Source organism: Thunnus maccoyii, chromosome 11 (genome assembly GCF_910596095.1).
Source record: "Thunnus maccoyii chromosome 11, fThuMac1.1, whole genome shotgun sequence".
NCBI classification, from domain to species: Eukaryota; Metazoa; Chordata; class Actinopteri; order Scombriformes; family Scombridae; genus Thunnus; species Thunnus maccoyii.
The window spans coordinates 5,553,302-5,576,993 of NC_056543.1; the positions used below are offsets into that span (position 1 = coordinate 5,553,302).

At 37.4% G+C, this 23,692-nt stretch overlaps 1 protein-coding gene and 1 long non-coding RNA gene across 6 annotated transcripts in view; both read right to left on the reverse strand.

The window, feature by feature from the left end:
- LOC121907397 (inactive dipeptidyl peptidase 10-like) overlaps positions 1 to 23,692 on the reverse strand; it is a 53,174-nt gene that overhangs the window by 17,615 nt on the left and 11,867 nt on the right. For all 5 annotated transcript variants that reach the window (XM_042426925.1, XM_042426926.1, XM_042426924.1 and 2 more), the window contains 4 exons: positions 6,211 to 6,263; positions 5,773 to 5,854; positions 3,931 to 4,051; positions 2,990 to 3,144 (listed from right to left, as the gene is read on the reverse strand). In XM_042426925.1, coding sequence (XP_042282859.1) covers positions 2,990 to 3,144; positions 3,931 to 4,051; positions 5,773 to 5,854; positions 6,211 to 6,263 — 411 coding nt within the window. The remainder of the gene's footprint in view (positions 1 to 2,989; positions 3,145 to 3,930; positions 4,052 to 5,772; positions 5,855 to 6,210; positions 6,264 to 23,692) is intronic.
- Positions 20,633 to 23,632, reverse strand: LOC121907399. Its single transcript, XR_006098865.1, has 3 exons — positions 23,587 to 23,632; positions 23,215 to 23,502; positions 20,633 to 22,732 (listed from the first exon to the last, which is right to left on the reverse strand). It is a non-coding gene; the product is annotated as an uncharacterized LOC121907399 (long non-coding RNA).

The following is a 23,692-nucleotide window of genomic DNA, read 5'->3' on the forward strand; positions in this document are numbered from 1 at the left end:
CGAGCTCCGAGCAACGTGCCGCACTTGTTTTCTATTTGTACTGTATACGCACGTCATACTGAGCAATGACAGTAGGAGTTAAACAGAGAATATAATGAGAACATGAAACCAATAGAGAGTGAACTATAATGCAGGCCCTGGGGCAAGTCAGTCATTTTCCTTGCTTAAACCTCCCTCAAAAATAGAGCTCATTAGTCTCCATGACAAAGGAAATCTAAAAAAAAAGCAAAAAACAGCAACCTATCATGAAGATGACAGTATCTATTCCACACTAATGCTCGCTTATTTTAAAAACTGTATATTATTCCTGTCATCTACAATACTTCATTTTCTGTTCTTTCGGAGCTAAAATAGCTTCTTTGAAAGGCTCTGTGCTGCATATTACACAACAGGAGCAATCTGATGGATGAAACCAATACTAATGCTAAATGGTGGATAGTTTTTTCTTTCTTTCTCTTTATGTATGTATGTACCACAACTATTAATATACAGAACATGTAGTAATTGGTAACAATTGTATAGATGAGCATCACCATTCCAATATCTTACCATGATTACATGTTCAGCAATTGGTAATTAATATGACACAAATCTAAATTATTTTATTATAATCCTACTTATTTACAAGCTTCACTGCAACAATAAAAAAGCCAAACTGTTAACAAACAAACATCCCAAAAGACGACTTTTGTTCAGCTACCACACAAAAACAAAAAGTTGTTGTTTCCAAGTAAATTCAAGAATTTATCAGAAAAATGTTCCATGTTTCTAATCAAAGTTAGTTAAGATCTGTAGAAATTCAGCAATAAACTATTACTAATTATCTATAGGTGATGTCAGATGGACTTTGATAGAAATAATAAATCCCAGAATGCATTTTCTGGTTAATCAGAACTAAGTAGTCAAGCCAGCTGTGATCATGTTATATGGCATACCAAGAAGATATTAGTTTATATACATGTTAGCAGATATGCAAAAAGAAATTTCAGTGTAGTAAATTGTAGTAATTGCAGTTTTCTAATTCATTTTTTAAATTTAATTGGTATTATTTATAATTAAATTTCTTAATTAAATGCACTGTAAAAAATGAACTCATGAACTCAAATGAAAACATTGCTGTCTCCCTGAATTTGAGAGATATTTACCAAAAATGCGTATCTAATAAGTATCTAATAATGATACATCAGCCAGTTTGATTTGATGTCTCAACAGCTGTCAGATGGGTTGATATGCAGATATTCATGTTTCCCTCAGGATTAATTATAATAACATCAATATTTAGAAAACTTAAACTAATGTCACTGCCAACAGTTTCAGCTGTACTTTGGGTTTAATGCTAATTAGCAAATTGGTGAACTAAGACAGTGAAAATGGTAAAAAAAAAATTACCTTTTTAATATCATGTTAACATTGTCATTGCGATAATGTTTCCATTAACATTTAACTCAAAGCACCACTCTGCCTACAGCCTCACAGAGCCGCTAGTGTGGCTGTAGACTCTTATTCTTGTAATTCTCACATATAAGAACTGGCCTCAATAATCAAGTATTGTCCAGGCTGTAATATGTCACAGTGAATCTGGATATTGCTGTGATAGTAAAACTGAGTGGGTATTTTGTAGGGTAGAGATACTGTTACAGCACTGACCCCACTCAGTGGTATAAGCAACAGAATCAGTGTGTATGTGTATACATCTTTATACACCGTGTGGGCAAAGCTAAGATCAAACACGGTGCTTCATTAATTTGATTCTTTCCTATGAGGCCTTAACCCCCCCCATCTAGGAGTCTGAACCAACAAACGGGGCTCTACTTTATAACCCTCCTACCACCAATTTTCCACAACTCATCTTCCATCTAAGACGTATTTGATACTCTAAACATCCACATCAAGGGACGGGAATTAAAGCACATCATCATTCCTTTCCCTCCCAGTGCCACAGATCCCTACAGCCACCCCTCTTCAAAAGGGACATGAATTAAAGAAGAAATAGATTCACTAACCTTCATGGATAGGCTACAGCAGCGGCTGTATTATTCATAGCACTGGTTTGATACAATAAATTTGCAGTAAAGGGAGGTGCATCCCCTCGCAGGTTACGATAGATTCAGGTGGTAGGAGCTGTTGTACAGTCTCTAGTAAACTAAAGGATGTTGGGAATAGTCTTATTTCAACAGAAGAACTGGGTTTTAGCACTGTTGTACTGAGACAGCTCTTTATGTGATCAGTGATCAATCTGAGGCTGACCAGGATTCTAGTTCTTTTCTTTATCTAATTAAAAAAAAGTGCAATATTAAGATTAAGGTTAACATTATTACTATCCAAGAGGGGAATTGGTTTGCAGTGTGTGCACAAAAATATAACATACACAATAAAAACACACACACTAAGAAGAAAGAGAAACAATCAGCAGGCAGTCCAAGACATAGTCCACACATTGCAAACATCCTTAGTAAACTACACAGCAGAGCCTATTATGTACAAAGATTCAAAGTTGTGCTGCATCCTGTGTGTGTGTTAAAGAGTGCAATGGCTGATGGGATAATAAAGGAATTTGTTGCTCTGTTACAACTGCGAGCCCAAAGACGTTACCCTGATAGGAGTGACTGAAGCTCACCAAACAAGGGGTTTTCAGTTTTTGAGAGGGAACGTGTTTTGCAGACATCACTAAGATCATCTTGCTTCGTGCCTATTATTTTGCTGGTAAAATTCACAGTTTTTCTGGGCAGTGTTATCATTACCATCAGAGGATGCAGAATGTCATAAAAGTCTCAATAAAATACTGATATAAAAAAAAAGGTATGAATGGTATAATTAAGGTATGTTTTTTTTGACTTAACGTTTGAACTTGTTTTAAAAGGTCCCATTAACTGGAATGATCTGCATCAATTTACTAAAAACTCAATTAAAATCACTGCATCAGTGATGCCATATTTTGTAACCAGCTTCATTTTAAACTTTATTTTAGTTTGGGTACTGTAAGTCCCACCTTTGGGTAAGGGTACTCCTTCCCCCTGGGGTAGAGAGAGCCTGTGAAGCGAGGCAGGAGCATGTTAGGGACCAGGGAGTCGTTGATGGTGAGGTAGGCCAGTCTGGAGCTGTCTGGTGACCACCAGTGAGCCACTTGAGTGTGCAACACCTCCTCTGGAAAACCAAGAGAGGAGAGTGTGACTCAAGCTTATTAACTGCAACATTTTATTTGCTTCCTTGTTTATGTATGTTTTTATTATCAATTTAATTTTAGGTCATCAGTTTGTAGGATGAATAAGGATAGGATGGATAGTTAATATGTAAAGTAATGGCTGGTTAAATAATGAGCTAAGTGAATGATTGACAGTTGATTGATTGATTTATGCAAATAATATGTACTGCTCAGAATGTGATGTACACGATGTGCCAAGTGAAAACATGACCCACAGTAACCCCTAACATACATCAACCATCACTCAATGCACTTTTAAAGGATACATTAAAAGTGCTGCTATAAACATTTAAAGGTAATGTACCATACCTTCATATAATAGTATGACAATTATAACTATAGTATAATAATTCATATAATAGTAAAATGTGCATTACAAAGCCTTAACAGCAGCACACATTCCAAGGAGACAAGACTCACAAAGGCAGATTTATCAGACTTCAGCAGTAAAGCACAACAGAGAAAGTACATTGCATTTTAAAATCATACATTTCCAGATACATGTTGTATGTGATTCATGACCTACCACCTCAGGTTTCAAACTATTTGGTAAAGCTCGCGGTCGGATAATAGTCAAAATTCACACAGCCGCTAGACGTCCTTGTCAAGTAAACATATATTTAGCTTGTATAATGCATTTGAGCAAATGTCACATGCTGTGGTTTTCTTGCAGAATGCCAGATATTGAATACTTCTTTTCAGGTAGATTCATTCAAGGTTTTTCTTACCCTCATACAGCCAGTCTCCGATGCCGTTAAAGATAATCCCCTCCTGTCCAGAAGACGTGAGCCTCCACGAGCTGCTCTGAACATCCGTTTGGTAGTAAATGTTGTTTTCAAATATGTATATCTGGTAGGATAAAAAGAAAATATATAGGTTTTGATTTGAAAACAAAGCCTCCAAACATAATAAATACTGTATAAGAATATATATATAGTTAATCCCATACACACACACAGTACGCACTTAAGAACATGTATACACCTACACACTACATAATCGCAAGGAAATATGCAAAACAACACTGATAGATAACATCAGCTCATTTAAACATTTCCACTATAGTTCAGACTGCATTTAAAGATTACACATAGAAATTTCAAATATTTACATTTCTGCAACCTACAAGATTTTTTCCACTAGTCTTGAAATGACAGCACTATTATTATTGTTATTATTATTATCATTATTATTATTATTATTATTATAGGACTGAGGTGATATAACAAATTGAGAAATCCTGGTCAGCTGGTTGCACATGCTAACATGCTAATTGATAAAACATATTGCGGAGTAGCTCATCACTAATGTAACACAGACAAATATGCAGGAGTGCTCATGAGTAATGAACACTGCTACTGTCAGCAGTGCTTCAAGGGCTTCTGGGAGAACAGGTTCCTCTAAGGAAACGTATAAATACTGAGGAAATGTGATAAATATGCTATCAAATGGTTAATTACTTTCATTGTCTACACTGGAGAAAATAATGGACTAATTACTCAGTGCAATTATTCAGAGGGGATGCTATGAATTCAATGAATTATACATAACATAATGACATTAAATTAAATATTGATTTTCACCTTTCTGCATGTAGCAGGTCCTCTCCATTTTAAATGACAAGAGTCAGAATTGAATCTAAAGTGCAGTTGTTCAGGGCTGGAAATAATTATTATTTTCATTGCCATTAATCTGCTAATCTGCTCTCCCTTCATCATTTCATTTTTCAGTCTATAAAATGGCAGTAAAGCAACAATTTCCCTCTAATCAAGTATGTATTTGATTCATTCAAACAACAACAGCCCAAAGCCCACAGATATTACATTATATCAGGACCCAGATATTATTTGTGGTCTTTACAGGAAAAAATAGTTATTTAAATTGTTGCAGATTATTTTTTGTCAATTAACAAACTGAACAACTAAGCTCTACAGTTGTTCCTTGACTTTGTAAATATTCCTTGCAAAGGTAAAATTCCTGATACCTTTGTAAATATTTCCTACATGTGCACAAATGTAAATCAAAGTTTTGAAATGTGTGACGGGACTAAAACAAGCTTTAAAATGAAGCATAATCCCACATTTCCAAAGCATTACTTTTGGATGATTTGTGCATTTTCATATTTTGAAACTGTAGCTGTATTATTAATGTACACACATACAGTATATTATATATAATGTGCCTTCTTATGTGGATATTATTCATGTTTTTGTTCAACTCAGCTCTGTAGAAAAACTAATACTTACTGAGACAAGAAGAATTATGGGCCAACATGAACTGTGCTTATGAAGAGATATTTATTATGTGGATTTTCTTGGCAGAATCAGCAACTACAGACTGAATAAAATAAAGATTCTGTAGGTAATGTGTAAATTATATTCAGGTTATGTTGTTGTTTACTGATTTGCTTGGGTGATTAAGAGAAAATATGTAAATAAAAACATCTCACTCATAAAAACTACATTTTAATCTGTGGTTAAATTATCCAATACTGTTTCATGGAGTAAATGATGGAAAATTCAACCCTCAACTGTTCGAGTCACCTTGATTTGTCTCATTAAACGACTTACCAACTGCTGACCATGAACGCCCCATGAGGCAAACTGGAGGACTGAATCCGACACCTCTGGAGGATTCAACTCTCGTACCTCTCTGGTCCAAGGACATCGAAAGAGTTTTACACATCAGAGCAGCTTTTACATCAGCTTTCAAATCTCAGAACAGATAAATCACTGTAAATTTACAGTCAGTTCAAGTCATTTTGAGTTAAACTGCATCTAAAGTGACTTTAAATACAAACATGCTGTGAATTCTTCCACATATGATGGTTTACGGTCATATGACTGAACTGCCATAGATCTCATACAAATCTTAAAAAAAAAAAAGTTCAAGTTGTATGTGACAGACCTGGTTACAGGACTAGTGACCATGAAATTAAAAAGAAGCTTTTTCATCAGGTAAGTTTTGATTGATGATTTATGTTGATTTTTTTTTTTTTGTTTACTCACCTTGTATACAAGTTGTAGATCAGGTATGATGCCAAGAAAGAGTGCTGGTACACCTAAAAACCCAAACACAAGGAAACAAGTTCAAGTTGAACTTCAATAAATACATTACCAGTGCTTGTTCAAGTAAAAAGAAAAAAAAAGATATATATGATAACAATATGCAAGACATACAATTCAAAACATTTTAAAAGTTATTTAGTGATTATATTTTGTGATGTATTTCAAAAATGTGAAAAAAAGATAATTGGTAGGAATTTTTGTCACTTCTATTGTTTTCTTTTTCTCGTTTGGGACAAATTTGTATAAATTAAAGAGTGCAAATTCTTATGAACAATTGGATTATGGTTGGATTTTTGAATAAAAGCGTGTATATCTTGGAAACTTTGGTGGTTAGTTTGATCACTAAAAGACACAACACTTAATGAAGAGCATTTTGCAGCTGTTGTAAGACATATTTCATCTCATTTAATGGAAGCTAGCATGTCTTTGTGCTAAATTAGGCTAAAATGTTCTGGACCAAATTATCTAATTTACTGAACACAGATAAAATCACTGTAACACTGTAAGACAGAAAACAAGTATATTTCACAAAATGTCTGAGTATTCCTTTAACTTCTGGTTGCAGCATGACTGCTGTAAGTATACTATATTTAAATATTTTATCTTAGTAAAAAATCTATCATTATAAATTATAAAGAATTTTAAACTGTGTCTGAATGTTCAATTGAATTATTCATATTAGAATATAAAATTTTAAATTCAAAACAGATAATCTACTACTAATTTGCTGTGCAAAAACTCCAACTAAAACCTTGTTGAAAATAAAAACAAGCTAGATATGTAGTTTGTTTTGATTTGTTTATACTGAATAATTTGAGATTATGGCTAATATTAAGTCATTATTTATCATATATATCAGTATTATATTTTGCAAGTACCTGAGAGCCAAACTCAAGAGATTCAAGAGCTTTTATTGGAACACAGTGGCAACACTGAAGGCAGAGAAATTTGGCTTCTTCAAGCTCAAGTTCCAATTCAAGTATACAGTATGATACATATTTACAATCATTTGAAAAAAAGAAGAGGGAAGAGAAAGAGAAGAGAAGGATAAGAGAGACAAATCAGTGTTGACATTGTGGAGGACTACAAGTATCTGAGAGTGTACATTAATAACAAACACTGAAGCCCTCTCAGGGCCAGAGCCGTCTCTTCTTTCTGAGGAGGCTGAGGTCCTTCAGCATCTGCCAGACAACTCTGAGGATGTCTTAGAGTGTTGTTTTATGAGTATGTGGTGGCCACTGCTCTCCTGTTTGTTAATGTGTGCTGGGGCAGCAGGTCGAGGGTAGCAGACTCAACAAACTGATCCTCAAGGCCAGTGACATTGTGGGGGTGGAGCTGGACTCTGTAGTGGTGGTGTCAGACAGGAGGATGCTGTCCAAGTTACGTGTCATCTTGGACAATGTCTCCTACCCAATCTATGATGTGCTGGTCAAGCACAGGAGTACATTCAGTGCGAGACTCATTCCATCAAGATGCACCACAGGAAGTCATTCCTGCCTGTGGCCATCAAACTTTTCAACTCCGCCCTCAGAGCGTCAGACACTCTGAGTCAATACTAACTCCTTCAGCTGACCACTTCACCTCCAGTCTGCTGGATGTGCCTGATGGTAGCAGTGATGAGAGTCCATAGCTGGAGTGGTTGGGGTCCTTGATGATTTTTTAAATTTTCCTCATGCTCCTCTTGATGTAGAGGTCCTGCATGGGTAGCAGTTCAGACTTGGTGATACTCTAAGCAGCTCTGATGACTCTCTGCAGGGGCTTCGCAGTCCTGCTTGGAGCTGCTCCCATACCAGGCCGTGATGCAGCCAGAGAGGACGCTCTCAACGGTGCATCTGTACAAGTTGCAGAGTATCCTCCTGTCCATGCCGAACCTCTTCAGTCTCCTGAGGAAGAAGAGTTTGCCATCCTCACCCCTAACTCAGGTGACCACTTCAAGTATGCTGATGTGGACCCCGAGGAACCTGAAGCTGCTGACTCTCTCCACAGGATGTAAGTAGGGGTGTGTGCTTCCTGTACCCTCCTGAAATCCAGAACCATCTCCTCCTTGGTCTTGCAGACACTGAGATGGAGGCTGTTGCTCTGATACCATGATGTCTGTAGGCCGACTCATCACTCCCAGTGATCAGGCCGATGATGATGGTGTCATCCGCAAACGTAACGACGGTGTTGAAGCTGTGTGTTGCCACATGGTCGGTGATGAAGAACAACAAACAAGTGCATTGTAGTGTTAATATTATTTCCATTCTGTGGTGCCACATATTAAGCTACACTTCCCCATTTTTGAGCTTCTAATAATTTCCATTACTGGATGCGTGATGAAATGATCACATAATATCCACTCACAAAGCTTTTGTTGTATGATTCATTGAGATTATGGTTCAATACCTGAGTGTCTCCGCATGCCTATCAGCTGAAATATTAGCATAACAATATTACAGTAAGCTCACTCCAGACAAATACTCTAGAGCCACTTCATTCCCCTAAATAGAAGATCAATTGTGCACGATATGGTCTGCTTGGCTGATCTACTCCGCACCCTGCCTTCACTCCTAATTTGGACTTTCCTCTTCACTACACAAAAGAGAATTCTCCAGGAGGGAAAAAAAAAAAAATGAAATGGAGTTGTGACTTGACTCCTCTTCTTCTACTCCTTCACAAAAAGATGTCAACAGTATTCAGCAGACACCACTCATAGGTGACAGCTCTGTGATGAGTCCTTGATAAAGCTGTCAGCGATGGTTGACACATGAGAGGGGAGGATGTTTGGTGATGTGGGGAGAGTAACAGACTGTTTTAGACAGTAGAGGTGTGTTTAATTGTGGCATTCTCAGCAGACTGTGTTACAAGGCACTTGTAAATAATCCCTGAAATTTGTTTTACCCATTTCAGAATACCAAATGGGTGGTGTTTACCACATTCTCATGACAGTAACAGATGGCATTTAAATTTAAATACAAAATGACACTTGGTGCTTTTCTCCTTATGCTGTTTACCTCACTTATCTGGTATCAGTATGACAGTTATAACAAATACTAAGAATCTGTGACTGTGGTTCAAATGTGGCATTGGAAGATTAAGATGGAGGACATGAGTAAACCATTAAAATATGTGTCTGGGAAATGGAAAAAAAGGTGTATGAATTATGTTCTAAATGTCAGAGTGCAGTGATATTTCCCTTAAAAGGGTAGGCACTAAAAATGGGAAGGAGCTCAAAAAATAGACATATTTAAAATTTCAGCTACAGTTTGACTCAAAAATGTGTTTTGATTATTGTTACATCAGATAAATGCTTGAACTATGACTAAGAATGATACATGTGCAGAGTTTGTTTTCACATTCATTTGCTAAAAGAAAAAAAGCTTCTCTGTTCACCCAAAATCTGAATTTAGTTTGGAGCCAATCGTTGTCCAGTATTCAACTGGAAACTTGAAGCCTCCAGTGCACAAACACTGAGAATGGACTTTAAGAGACATCTTGTGTCCAGCAGGAAAATGTTTGAAATGAGATATATTTGCATATTCATAGATTCTGGGATTTTTAAATGAGGGAGAAGGAGATGCTATTTTATGGATTTTAACGAGATTAAAACTATTTAACTGTTATTTTGTGGAAAACTATTAGACACAAATTATTATTCAAAGTAGAGCGTTTTATATACACATCTTAAAATCTGGAGGAGATGTCCAGTACTTGATCTCTAATGATGTTTCTGAATGAATCAAAAGAAATGGGTAAAAGTCACTTTCAGACACAGCATTCATGGTGTTGCGTTCTACAAATCCTTGTCAGTTTGTTGGTTACAGAAAAAAAAAGGGCAAATTCAGCCCCCCTACCACCACCACAAACTGACGCCCGACACTTATTGCGCTCTAATGATGCGGTAAACATCAATCAATTATATGTTTTTGTTTCACCATTTCCACTCCCCTTCTATCTCCCCATAATTCTTGTTCCGTTCTGTCTAAATAAATGGAAGAGAAGCTGACTCATTTACCGTGACAATAACAAAAAAAGCAGTATGGCAGAGGGTGGCAGCTATTGCAGGGGTGCCAGGTATGTAATGTATATTTTTAAATGCACAATGGCTAGCTGTGGTAGCCATTTAATAATACTAAATCATGTTTATTTGGTACACAAGCCCATGACAACATAACTACATCAACAAGTGCTTGAGCAACACTTCAACAGCGACTCAGCAAAATGGTCACTCTCGGCCATTTTGTAGCTATTTCCTTGTAGTATGAACATCCCATTATAGTTTATTGATTCTGGCTACACATTAAGTTTCCTGCAACTAACAAAATATTAGATTGATTACAGAACATTCTTATTATTAAGCTCAGCAGTTACTGACACTTTGTTCAGTGTTTAAACAGGACCTGATTTCTTATTTCCACTTTTCGGAGGCATTTTTGCCTAAATTTTGTTTGATAAAATGTTGTCATGTCTGAGGAATGATTGCAAATGAGCTAAAAAAACACCTTAAAACAATGCCTGAAATTTAAATATATCTTATTTACTTACTTTCATTTGACATGGACATCACAATAGCATTGGAACTGCAACATACAATTATGCACAGGCACCAGATGCACTTTGTTTAGTGTTTGTAGCGAAACACTAAATTACAACACCTCCAACTGACTAATGCTAGTTTTGTCCATGATAGAAAAATCCATGTATTAGTTAAGTAAGTATGGTCATATGTATGTATATATTTGGCGGCAGGGCCTTGAGGGGAACACTATGATAGTCATATGGACATCATGGTCATCATGTGGAAGGGAAAGCTCTGTAAAGCTTTGTCTAGGTCTGTTAGAAGGAATCTGTAAACAACTAAAGGTGCCTCCCAAGGGCATCAAGGCCGTCAATATATACTAGTGACCTTCCTTTGTCTTATCAGAATTCTTCACGGAGACTGCGGACTCTCCGTGTCTGCAACATATGTTCTGTTTGAATTAAAGAGACACTTGACTTCAAACAACCTCAGTCTATTGATAATTTATCCATCAGTCCAGTAAAGATTTTTTTAATTCCATGATGTTTGAAACATATAAACTATAAATACTAACCAATAAAGATTCACCACTGTTCATCATCAACTCTACAACTGCTGTGCAGCTAGCCGACAACGCATGTACAGTTTAAAGTTGGCGATTGCCACTTTCATCAAGTCAGGTATCCCCAATATCCATCTCTTTCACTTTTTATCAAAAAAACCTGTTAACATTATGTTGATCGTTTGAGATTGGTACAAATATTGGTTGGGTTAGGGTTATTTAGGATTAGGTTACATGGGTTGTGTTCAAATCTCATTTGTCAGAGCTCAAATTTTTGTAGAAGACAGAAGATACATAACACTCAGCATAATTCTCAAGTAATATGTGATAATTGAGACTTTGGCCTTTGAAGGCATCATTCAAAATGTTTTGTGCGTATTCCCCTTACTGTTGTAGTGCAACAGTCAAGGTAGTATACTTTTTTCACACACTGATCAGCTAGTCAGTTTAAGTTTAGGAATTTACATAGGAAGCTGTTTTTTTTTTAGATTTTACACCAACAAGCACAATACAGTTTGCTTGTTGTGACAGATCTTGATCAGTGTGGGGGAATTTACCTGTGCTACCATACAGTATGTTTATGCTTTGCTTATGTGATATATGTGATGTTTGGGTTTATTTAAGATTTATCTAACATGTTTCAGAAGGCATGGAACAAACACACGTTGCTTTCTCCTTAGTTGTGGCTCCTGGTTCTTTTTGATAAGAACCTAAAGCCACTTTCAAGGCCCCCTAGTGCCAGTCTTTGATATGAGAGTAGACAGAGTCTTTCTGTAAGGCAGAAAAGATGTCCTCCACCCTGACCTGATTTTATGTGTGATGCTTTTCTCCATGTCATCATGCTAATAAAGAAGTGCTCGTGTAAACCGATCTGAGTCCAAGACCAGAGAGTTTGTTTCTTCACGGTTCACCACCAAAGCATTTATTCATCAATCAGTCCATGAAGTTCTGAGATGTTTGAGAGTCCTTAATTGACCATATAATGATGTGAAAAGCAAGAAGAATGTGGATACAGCTGCAATAATCAGCACCTCAATAAAAAAGAATGCCCTTTGAAATCTGTAGAGAAGTCTACTGACCGTAAAAAAAACAGAATAAGACCTATGAAAACCTTTGACGCAGAGCCAGTATGATTATGATAAATTCATAAGACAACGTGAGACAGTGGTGCAGGGGCAGGCCATTACTCTCCATAGATTCAGGTTGTCACTTTGATGATGAACACATCTGCTCCGTCCATCTAGGGAGGAGATAGCACCTCCAAACTCTGCTTTCTCAATCCCATCAGCCACACAGAGCTCATTATCAAGCCTGCTTAGTTCACTGGCACCCAGAGGTTCCAGCAACCATGGAATTATAAAATGTACCAGCAGGGAAGATACGTAGTGTGCTTTGCAAAAAGACATTTCTGTGATATTGGACACAGGAGCAGCAAATGGGTTTCTAATGTGATAAATGAACGGTGTTACATTCCCTGTTATAACTACTTGCGTGAAACATAAAAGCCTCATACAGTTTCTTCAACACAACAAAGTCACAGCTGCCAGTCTCTTTTCTCGCAAAACCAATGGGGAGTTGTGGAGAACAGGGCACATGGGATGAAGGTACACTTATGTGACCAACACTAAATATCCCTTTATTTACTGCATCTTGTACTTGTTTCTGCCAGTACGCAGTCAGCATGAAACTGTAGTCCTCCAGGGCTGAAGTCAGAGTGGGCAGATTCCCTGTGACATTTATTTATATTAATCAAGTCACTTATTCAATGAGTTGTATCTACTAGAAAACAAAAGGGAAGCAAATTATTATGAAAATCATCAATTAAGCAGAGATTTTATTGTAATTTTGATTTTAAACTCTGATAATCCTCCTTGAAGCACATTAATGCATTCATTCATCTGCATTAATTTGCTCATGAAGAGGATTATAGCAGAATGCACTTCTAGGCGTATTATTTTACATGGGCTGTCCCAATTACATTAAATACAGAAATATTGATGTTGCCAAATCTATGCACTGTCTGCTATTTTTCTTTAAATCATAGCTATATAAAATCACTGCTTTAATGTATATATACACATAATATTTTACAAAGTTTGATACTAATTTGCAATGTATACGAACTAAGTGAAGTGTAGCAATGTTTCTGTATTGTCTACAGAAAATACTGAAGGAGCTTGAGAGCTGAGATCACATTCAAATAAAGTGATGATTAATTAGGACTACAGTATATGTCATCACCACAAATGCACTGTGGGACTGTGCAGAATACATTATTTAAAGCTGATTCAGAACTCCACTGATGCAAGAAGTTCTTCAATTATTAACTTGCTGCTGGCTTAGTTTCCAGGAATGTTGTTAACCTGATTATTCAAGTAACCCAGTTTTAGGTTGTTAGTAGTATGTGATGGCAACATGGACAGTCCATCTCATTCAAACATGAATAACAACAGGCTCTTTGGGACTGGTGGCTTCCCACTCCTTTTCTGATTCTATGTCCTCTCTGCTGTCTTGTCCCAGCTCATACTGTTACTTAATATTTTTAGTTTTTTATGTTAGTTTTTAATGAAAATATCTGCAAATTTGATCCTGAATGTATCTGCAAAATGTAACTGATGATTCTTTTCATTGATTAATCTGGGGATTATTTTCTCAATCGATTGGTTAGTCGTTTTGTTAATATCAGTAAATATTGAAAAATTGCCATTATTCTTTCGCACAGCCTGAGGTGATGTCTTCAAATATCTATTTTTGTGTCCAGTCCAAAGATATTCCATTTACTATCAATGTATTACTAACAAGAGCATCACATTCTCACATTTGAGAAACCAGAACCAGCAAATGTTTGGTATTTTTGCTTTAAAAGATTATAAAAACGATTAATCAACTAATTGTTGTAGCTCTACTCAAAATCAGGTTCTTAAGGTTAGAGAAAGACTGTTCTCTTGCTTAAATATTGGAAGAATCAACTGTGACTTGAATCTCAAGATAGTACTAGTTTACATTTTCAATATTTAATAAAAATCTCACTCTCTCTCACCTAACCAAAGTGCTTTGTAGCCTGAATTTAACAAGTGATCACTCTCCATTTTACAGATGGTAGCTAACAAATGCCCTCTCTGTCCTGCAATGTTAATGACTTTTCCAGGATTGTGTGCACAGCCTGTTTCTATCTTTAGATCCACACCTTACAGGCCACAGTCCCTTATCTCTGCTGCATGGCTGGATCACATATCTCAACTGTGATGAGATTAACACAGAGGACAGAAAGAGTTACTGATAGGCTTGATATAGGATATAGAATAGTGGATTTTGTATAACATTCTGAAGTCCAGCTGCAGTAATCAATCAGAACATCATAAAATATGCATTAACTGGACAGAAGACATGGTAAAATTCCACAAAAAAGCTAAAATGTATTGTGTGTGGTCACTGAATGGTTTGATGAGTATGAAAATGATGTGAATCATATGCTATGGCCTTCGTAGTCATCAGATCTCAACCCAATTGAACACCTACGGGAGATTTAGGATTGACATGTTAGACAGCGCTATCCATCACCATCATCAAGACGTTAAATGAGGGAATATCTTTTTGAAGAATGGTGTTCCTCAACCTTGGAATTGATTCTACAAGTCTCTGGAACTCTTCTGGAGGGATGAACACCATGGTTTGGGACAAGTGGATCCAAACCATGCCAGCAAAACGCCTCCCAAAGCATAACAGAGCCACCAGATCCCTTCACTGTAAGGCAAGGCAAGGCAGCACAAGGTAATGTAGAAATACATTTAAATACAATTAAAAAGTGTTAAATTTGGAAATAAAAGAAGCTAAAATACAATAACACATAAAACAGGAGAATAAAAGTTACAGTGCAGTGTTAGATATTAACCCTCAAATTTGGTTTAATAAAAGGCAAACAGAAAAGTCTTCAGCTGTGATTTAAAAGAACTGAGAGTTGCAGCAGACCTGAAGCTTTCTGGGAGTTTGTCCAGATATGTAGAGTATAAAAACTGAACGCTGCTTCTCTATGTTTAGTTTTTACTCCGGGGACAGAAAGCAGACCTGTTCCAGACCACCTGAGAGGTCTGGATGGTTCATAACATGGCAGCAAATCAGAAATGTATTTTGGCCCTGAACCATTTAGTGCTTTATAGACCAACAGCAGTATTTTAAAATCAATTCTTTGACAGCAGAAAGCCAAAGATCTGAGAACTGGAGTGATGTGATCCACTTTCTTAGTCTTAGTGAGGACTCGAGCAGCAGCATTCTGAATCAGCTGCAGCTGTCTGATTTTAAGGGAGACCTGTAAAGACAGTGTTACAATAGTCGAGTCTACTGAAGATAAATGTATGGACGTTTTTCCAAATCCTGCTGAGACATAAGTCCTTTAATTCTTGATATTTTTTTCAGGTGATAGTAGGCTGACTTTGTAATTGTCTTAATGTGGCTGTTGAAATTCAGGCCTGAGGCCATGACTACACCAGGATTTCTGGCTTGGTTTGTGGTTTTTAACATTACTGATTGAAGTTGAGTGCTGACTTTTAATCATCCTTCCTTGGCTCCAAAATCAGTTTCATCCTTGTTTAATTGAAAAAAAAATCTGGCATATCCAATAGTTGATTTGTTCAGTGCACTTACTCAGTGCTTGTATCGGACCATAGTCCCCTGGTGATATGGTTATGTAAATTTGTGTGTCATCTGCATAACTGTGGTAACATATTTTGTTATTTTCCATAAACTGAGCCAGTGGGAGCATTTAGATGTTGAACTTAAGAGGCCCCAGAATGGAACCTTGGGGAACTCCGCATGTCATTTTTGTCCGCTCAGATGTGTAATTACCTATAGACACAGCGTAGTCCCTGTCCTTTAAATAAAATTCAAACCAGGTTAGTACTGTGCCAGAAAGTCTCACCCAGTTTTTCAGTCTGACTAGTAATATTTTGTGGTCGACTGAGATCCAGTAATAGTAAGACTGAAATTTTGCCATTGTCAGTGTTCAAGTGTATGTCACTGAAGACCTTAACAAGAGCAGTCTCAGTGCTGTGGTGTGGTCGAAATCCTGACTGCAAGACGTCAAAATGGTTATTTAGTGCCATGAAGTTGTTCAGCTGTTGAAAAAAACAAACAAAAAAAACTAACAGCTTTTTCATTGATTTTACTTCTGTTTGATACAGGCCTATAGTTGCTCATTAATGATGTGTCTAGATTGTTCTTTTATAAGAGTGGCTTGACAACGGCAGTTTTCAGGGCCTGTGGGAAGAAACCTGAGAGAGGAGATGTGTTGACAATCTGTAGAAGATCTGAGGCCATGCAGTTAGAAACATGTTTTAAAAAGCCTGTAGGCAGAATATCAAGGCAGCAGGAGGAGGATTTCAGATGTCGTATAATGTCCTCCAGGTTTTTATGGTTGATCGGATAAAACTGTGTCATACTACTCGAATTGATTTTGAGTGGACACAGGGACAACACATATCCTGCACCTGATATGGAGGCACTGACTGCTTGTCTAATTTTCTGAATTTTGTTAGTGAAGAAGGAGGCAAATTCATTGCAGGCCTTGATGGACAGAAGTTCAGAAGCTACTGACACAGGAGGGTTTATTAGCCTGTCGACAGCAGTAAATAAGGCATATGCATTATTATTGTTTTTGGCAATAATGCCAGAAGAAGGACTGCCTTGCATTTCTGAGTTCCAACTTACAAATGCAAAGTCTCTCTTTATAGATGTCATAATGAACCTGGAGATTTGCCACCTGCATTCAGCTTTTCGACACTCTTTTTTCTATTCTGACCAGCGTGGCATTTCTCCATGGAGATCTCGTCTTACCTGTAGGGGTCAAGAATTCAGGCTTTTACCGGTTTTTCCTTTAGTCTGTATATACAAAAAGGTCTCAGCTATCAAAACGAGCTACCAATCATCATCATCATCATCATCAACCAGCCATTGTTAACTTTATATTTACTTAATATTTTACTTAAAATATGTCTTATGTGTCTTGTCTTTTTAACTGCAATTTTTGTTAATGTCTTAAGAGCTATAACAGAATTGTCGGTAGAGTTCAGTACAGCAGGTCACACACACACACACACACACACACACACACACACACACACACACACACACACACACACACACTCACTCATCATTCAAGCAGCAACCATGGAAATGAGAATATCATGAGTCAGAGAGACTTAATAGCAGATGTGATTGCTAGTGAAGTAAAAACAATTTCACTTCAAATTAGAAATTGTGAATGTGTTTTTCAACATAATACATTAGTGGATATAAGCTAAATTGTTTTTTCTGCAAATGTGAGTTTTCAGCTGTCACAGCCCTAAATGTAATCACTGAATGTTCTGTATTGCGTGTTAACAGCATTGCTAAAATCAAACAAAAAAAAAAAGCATCTGGAATAATTCAAACCATTTTGTTTTTAAGCCAGGCAATTGTAAGCACAGAAGATGTCAGATGTGTGTGGCTGTACTGTTTATACAAATAATGTCTCTATTTTACAACCTAAAGTTGGTCTAGGAGCAAGGGAATGATCAAGAAGCAAGTAGCATCATTACTCATTTGTATTGTACATTTAAAATGTTGAAGTTGGAATTTCCTCCCACATAGATAGGTTTTTTAGACAAAGATATTGAAAGAAAATTACCCCACAGGCAGAATCTGCTCACAATAAACAGAAAAGCTGAAATAGTGAAAATGGAAAGTGCTGTGGATCAGCAGTTGAGCACCAGCCTATATAGAGCTGATCGCTCTGATAATCGTGTCTGAGCGCTCTCCCTCAAAACACAAACAATCCTCCATCCCATCTTCAACACTCTGTAAACACAATTTAAATGGTGAAGCCATTGTGGAGTGGCTGGCCCACAACACAAAGCTCAGTGTTTGTTTTGTGATATTGCCATTATAGAGTAAGACGTGCTGGGACTGTTGGGGGCTCAGAGTGCAAATCCCAATCTACGCCACCATGGAGATGTTCTAAATGGATTATTATTATTATTATTATTATTATCATTATTATTATACACATTGTAAAAAAAGAGAATATGCATTAGCAGAATTGTTTCTGGATTAGGAAATGTAACCAGAAATAACCATTTGTTAAACCCCTCCTCTGAACATTGATTGTCCAATCACAGCTGAGCAACTACAACTAGGCACAGCGGGCCTTTCAAGCTTAAGATTTCTCCAAATGCGCAAGCAGTCTTTTTATTGCTTTACCAAAACCAAAAACACAAGAGCAAAAGTAAAAGTGATGGTTTAAACTGTGCATTTGTCTGCTCTAACACAAGGTGCAAACATTAGCATGTACAGTAGCTATCTACAGTAGTAAACTAGTGTTAATACCAAAGCCAACAGCCATTAACTATCTACATTATTGTATGGGATAAAGGTTAGAAAAAAAACTACATCAGAGTTTAGGCTAACAGTAGCAGGCCTGTTTACATAAAAAAAAAAAAGCAAAAGTGTTTTTCCAATAGAACGCATCTGAAAGAGGTTGTATTAGAATGAAATACCATAACCATACCATACTCGGGCTAACTAGCTACCCTGCTACACAAGAACAATGCTTTCTATTTCTCTGTCTTCTGCATGGATCATCAGTAGCTGATGATCCATGCAGCTGGGACATGCAGCTTTAGCCTCAGTATGTCAGTATTATATCATGTATGTAGCCATTAAGCACATATTTAAGAATCTTTTACAGAGTCCTTGTTTTAAAGTGACTCAGCTGGAGATGGAGCTTACAGCCAAGGCACTTATTAGCTTGCTGGCTACGGCTGATAAAAATCTGCTGGTGACACTCGTCATGTCAGCTGGAAAAAATTTGTCGGCCAGAAACCAGAAACCTACTTTTGTTTACCCGCTGTTCCAAATATTACTAAACATTTCGAGTGGGGAAACTCACATCTGTGCAGTGCTAGAATTGAAAGCTCGACAGGGTTAGCGGAGGTCAGGAGCAATAGGGGGCAGCAGGGAGTGATGAGGACCCATGATGACCTGCCAATGTGCAGATTCTGAAAGTAAAGCTGGGATGGCTAAATTAGGTGTTTGTTGTCTAGTGGGCACTTGGCTTTAGCTGCTGGGAGCCAAGAGTAGCAGCCAATCCAATCCAAGACACTTGGGTGCACTGATGCAGTCATTTTTATTCTGTTGCCAGCTTGTCTCATAAGCCAGCCGAACCTCACCCATGAGACTTGGCTGGCTTGAGGAGCCAGTTCAAGGGTCTTGTGCTAGTAGTCTGGGAATGCAGCTGTGTGTCGCAGCAGAGAGGATAAAAGTTAAACTTTCTTCAAGGATAAGCAGAAACAAACAACCTGTGCCGGAAGCACTTGTACAGTGGCAGCGTTTAGCAAGTTAGCAGAGCAAATAAGGAGGTGTTTGTTATTTTGACTGGTTTGATACTGTTGACTGTTTAGACCTTTTCTAACTGTAAATGTAGCTATTGTTGGACTTTTTGTTTTATTTTGTTGTGTTTTACAATACATTCAGGTGGGTATGTTAAATATTTTAATCTAGGAAGACTATTTCAGATGAAAATATGTTTTTTTTGTCACTATGGCTCTGTGTTTGTATTGTGCTTGCATTTATAGAGTTTATAACCAACAAGTCCTCCGAATTAAACAAGTAGGTCATTTGAACGTGCACTCCAGAACGCCCCATAGGGGCCTTTTCTTATCAGGCGCCTCTGTCAGTAGTAATCGGAAGGACAACATCATTTGTCTGTGATTTCCAAAGCCATTACAAATCACTGTTAAAAAATAATAATGTTTTATGATTTCACAATGCTGTGGTTAAGGTCTGGTTAGGTTTAGGCACAAAAACCACTTGGTTAGGGTTTGAGAAAGATCATACTTCCTTAAAGTTAGGCAACCTACGTCGTCATGGCAACAGTAAACACCACGATAATCGTAAAAAACTGTCCCCACTCACGGTTGGGAATGGGAAGTTAAGAGCGGACTCCTGCAGCAAAGTCTGCTTTTTGCAAGTAAGGAACTAACTGACCACCCAACCTGCCACCTCCGAATATGGAAATTTGTCACTTTATATAGACATCATCTGAAGTGCTGAAATGGAGCAGAGCAGGTGGACCCAAATGCAGGAGACTGTAAGCAGAGCAAGGGTGAAAAATAACTTCTTTATTTAGGTTAGAGTGCAAGCAGAGCTAAACTAGAACTGAACTTAAGAATACAGAACAAACAGAGCAGAACAATACAGAACAAAGGATCCAACAATACTGAACTGAAAACCAGGACTTAAGTTCAAACAAACTAAACTAATGAAAAAACAAGGAACAGGTGGCAAGACACAAGGGCAGACTGGGACCTCATTGGCTGGGGAAGACACAGGGAGCAGGGCAGGGCTAGCGAGACTGATGCAGAGCAGGTGTGGAGAGAAAAGCAGGCTGGGAACACAGACAGGAGGAAAAACTCAGAGCAAACAGAAAACCAAAAACCCAATCCTCTTATATATCCAATAAGCCCATCTAAGAACATACAAGAAAAAACTAAAATCAAAAGTACACTATGACCTGCAAACTCTTATTTACAATTTCATAATTCTTCTAACAACAATTCTTCTAGTTCTTCTAACATGTCACACACAGGCTGTAAATGCAAATTACTCAAATCTACATAAACAAATGTTAACAAACTCGTTTTTTCATAATGCGTTGAGGATGAGTTACAGAGAGTCCAGCCATTGAACAAACACCTGCCAGTCTCTGGATAAGAACATCTGCTAAATGCCCTGAATGTAAATACAGAAGACGTGTGAAATGAACTGCCTGCTGTATAAACTGCTGCATCTTAGAAATCTAACTAGATGTGTCAAACTCCTCAGTCACATTTCACAACAAGTGTGAAAGCGAACTTCAATTTCACCTTCAAGAGCCTACTGCCACTCAGTCCAGTTCAACAAACAGAGAACTGAGAAACTGAGGGCATCTGGTGGACTGGTGGAGGGACACAGAGCCAGACTGGGACAGAACCATGACAACTGCACCGCTTCTCCAGGTGTCTGTCACTCAGACGTAACTATACGTTGTTTTTGGCGACTGACATTATGACCTATTGTGACATTTTTCTTGGGACGACAGGCTCCCTGCCATAGTGGTTTTGTTCTGTGAGTGAAAGACCACAAAAACACCAGCGTGGGCATCCTGTGGGTTGTAATTTAATATACAATATAAAACCTCTTATCTTGCATTTGGTGTGAAATGATATATGAGTGATGATCATGATCAAGTCAACACATGCGTGTGTCAACATATTATTTAATATATTAATTATTACCATTATTTTTAATTCTGCCAAATTATAACCAAAGCCATCCTTGATCCATTAGCCTGTCTGACCCTTGTGTGTCAAATATTTTATGTTTTATGTTAAGTGTAATTGCTAAAGCATTAGCATGATGTCTTCAATAATCCAGGTGTGGATTTAACGGAGTCAGTCTGGTGTCAGTCAGCTGGATAAAGGTCTTAATTTGAAGATGACAAGTGATACATGTATTATGATGTAAGCATTTGTTGTGGAATTGAACATTGAATCAGACCCCTCAAAAAACAAGACTATGCCAAAATACTGAAAGAAACATTATTATTAATAAATATTGTATATCGAAGTGGGGGGGATATGAAAATAGTTTTATTCCACAGATGCTGGAACATCTGGTTAATCTGTTTTATGAACATCATCTGAAACATTTTAGAGTTTGTATTGTGCACGGCTGACAGTCAGTTTATCACAGAGCTTGTTAGCCAAATCCTTTTAGCTTGAAAGATAAAGAAACAATGGTAGAAGTGGCCTATCTTTATCTCATAACCACCTGAAGAACATTACGCCCAAGTCAGCACCCAAAATGTAAATGCAATCTCCTCTGCATGCTATTTATTATCACAATATGCTTAACTGTGTTCACTGCATGACTGACTTTGTACAAAAACTCGTTTTCCTGTCTCAGTGTTTGTAGGTAGGGATGTCACGATACCAGAAATTTAGTAGTCAATACCAATACTAGTGAAATTACACGATTCTCGATACTGAATATGATGGCAAAAAACAAAACAATAAATCTCATGTACTTCAACATACATTCCTTTTGTTAAAAACATCTGAACATTACAAACAACAACAGTGGCATTTAGCCTTCAAGTACTTAAAAGAAACAATACTGTGCTTAATTACAATCGACTTGTTATGATAGCAAATTACCAATTGCAGTACCCGACCAAGATATGAAAACATATGGAAATAATATAATAATAAAATATATAATAATAAAAAGAAATAACAATTAACGTTACAAAAAAGCGTCTGATATGGTTGGCTGTGTGTTTGCTGACTTTGCTCCTGCCTCTCCTGATCGACATCCTCCTCTGGCTGAGACTGTGAAAGGAAAATTATGAGATTACGGTTATCAGAAACAGTTATCAATGACTGTAAGAAAACAGCAGAGGCTGCACACACGATGTACTAACACACACACACACACACACACACACACACACACGTTTCTAAGTTATACACTCAGAGTGCAACCAGTAGTTTAAATTTACTGACGTGACAGACCATTAGTCCAGAAATATTTATTTAAAACGCTAATACAATATATTTTTATGACAGATGACAGATTGAACGGTAAGGACGGTAGCCTACTACAAGCTATGGTGACATTACGTTAGCCTAAACACGTTAGCCTGTAGCGTTTAGCCATTACAAATGTTGTACGTAAATATAGTCAGCAACACAGCAGTGCTGGCTGTCTCAAACAGAAATAATGGTAATGTGTATTTCAGAATAAGGATAACAAGGAAAACATTTTGGATACGTTGTTAATGTAACATTAACATGAATTGAAACTCACTCACCTTGAATTTTTTACATAAATCTAGATGTCTGTCTTTGCGGTGCATCACTAAGTTGGAAGTGTTTCCTCCTTTCGTTTGAAAAGTTTGATGGCACCGTGTGCATATTGGTTTTTGACAACATATTATTAATCCCTGATGATCCGCCTCGAACGCAAAGGACTTCCATACGACTCTTACTGTTTTTCTTGACGACGAGTCGAGGTGGAGCTGTTGCTGCAGCTGCACTTGTCACCGTTCTTCCACCTGTTGTTCTTCTGTGCAGGTCAAGCCCCCAGGAACAGCGCCGGGCTGTGAAGCCAATTTAACAAACCATGCAAACACAACATCACGTGACGCTATTGGGCCCAAAAAGACTTTTTCCAATAGACTTACATTGTGAAAGAGACTTCCGTAAATCAGCGGATAAATGTTTTTGAGCATCACAAACCCCCGCGAAATGTCTCACTATCAGAATTTGATCCGTTCGGTCCGATCACAT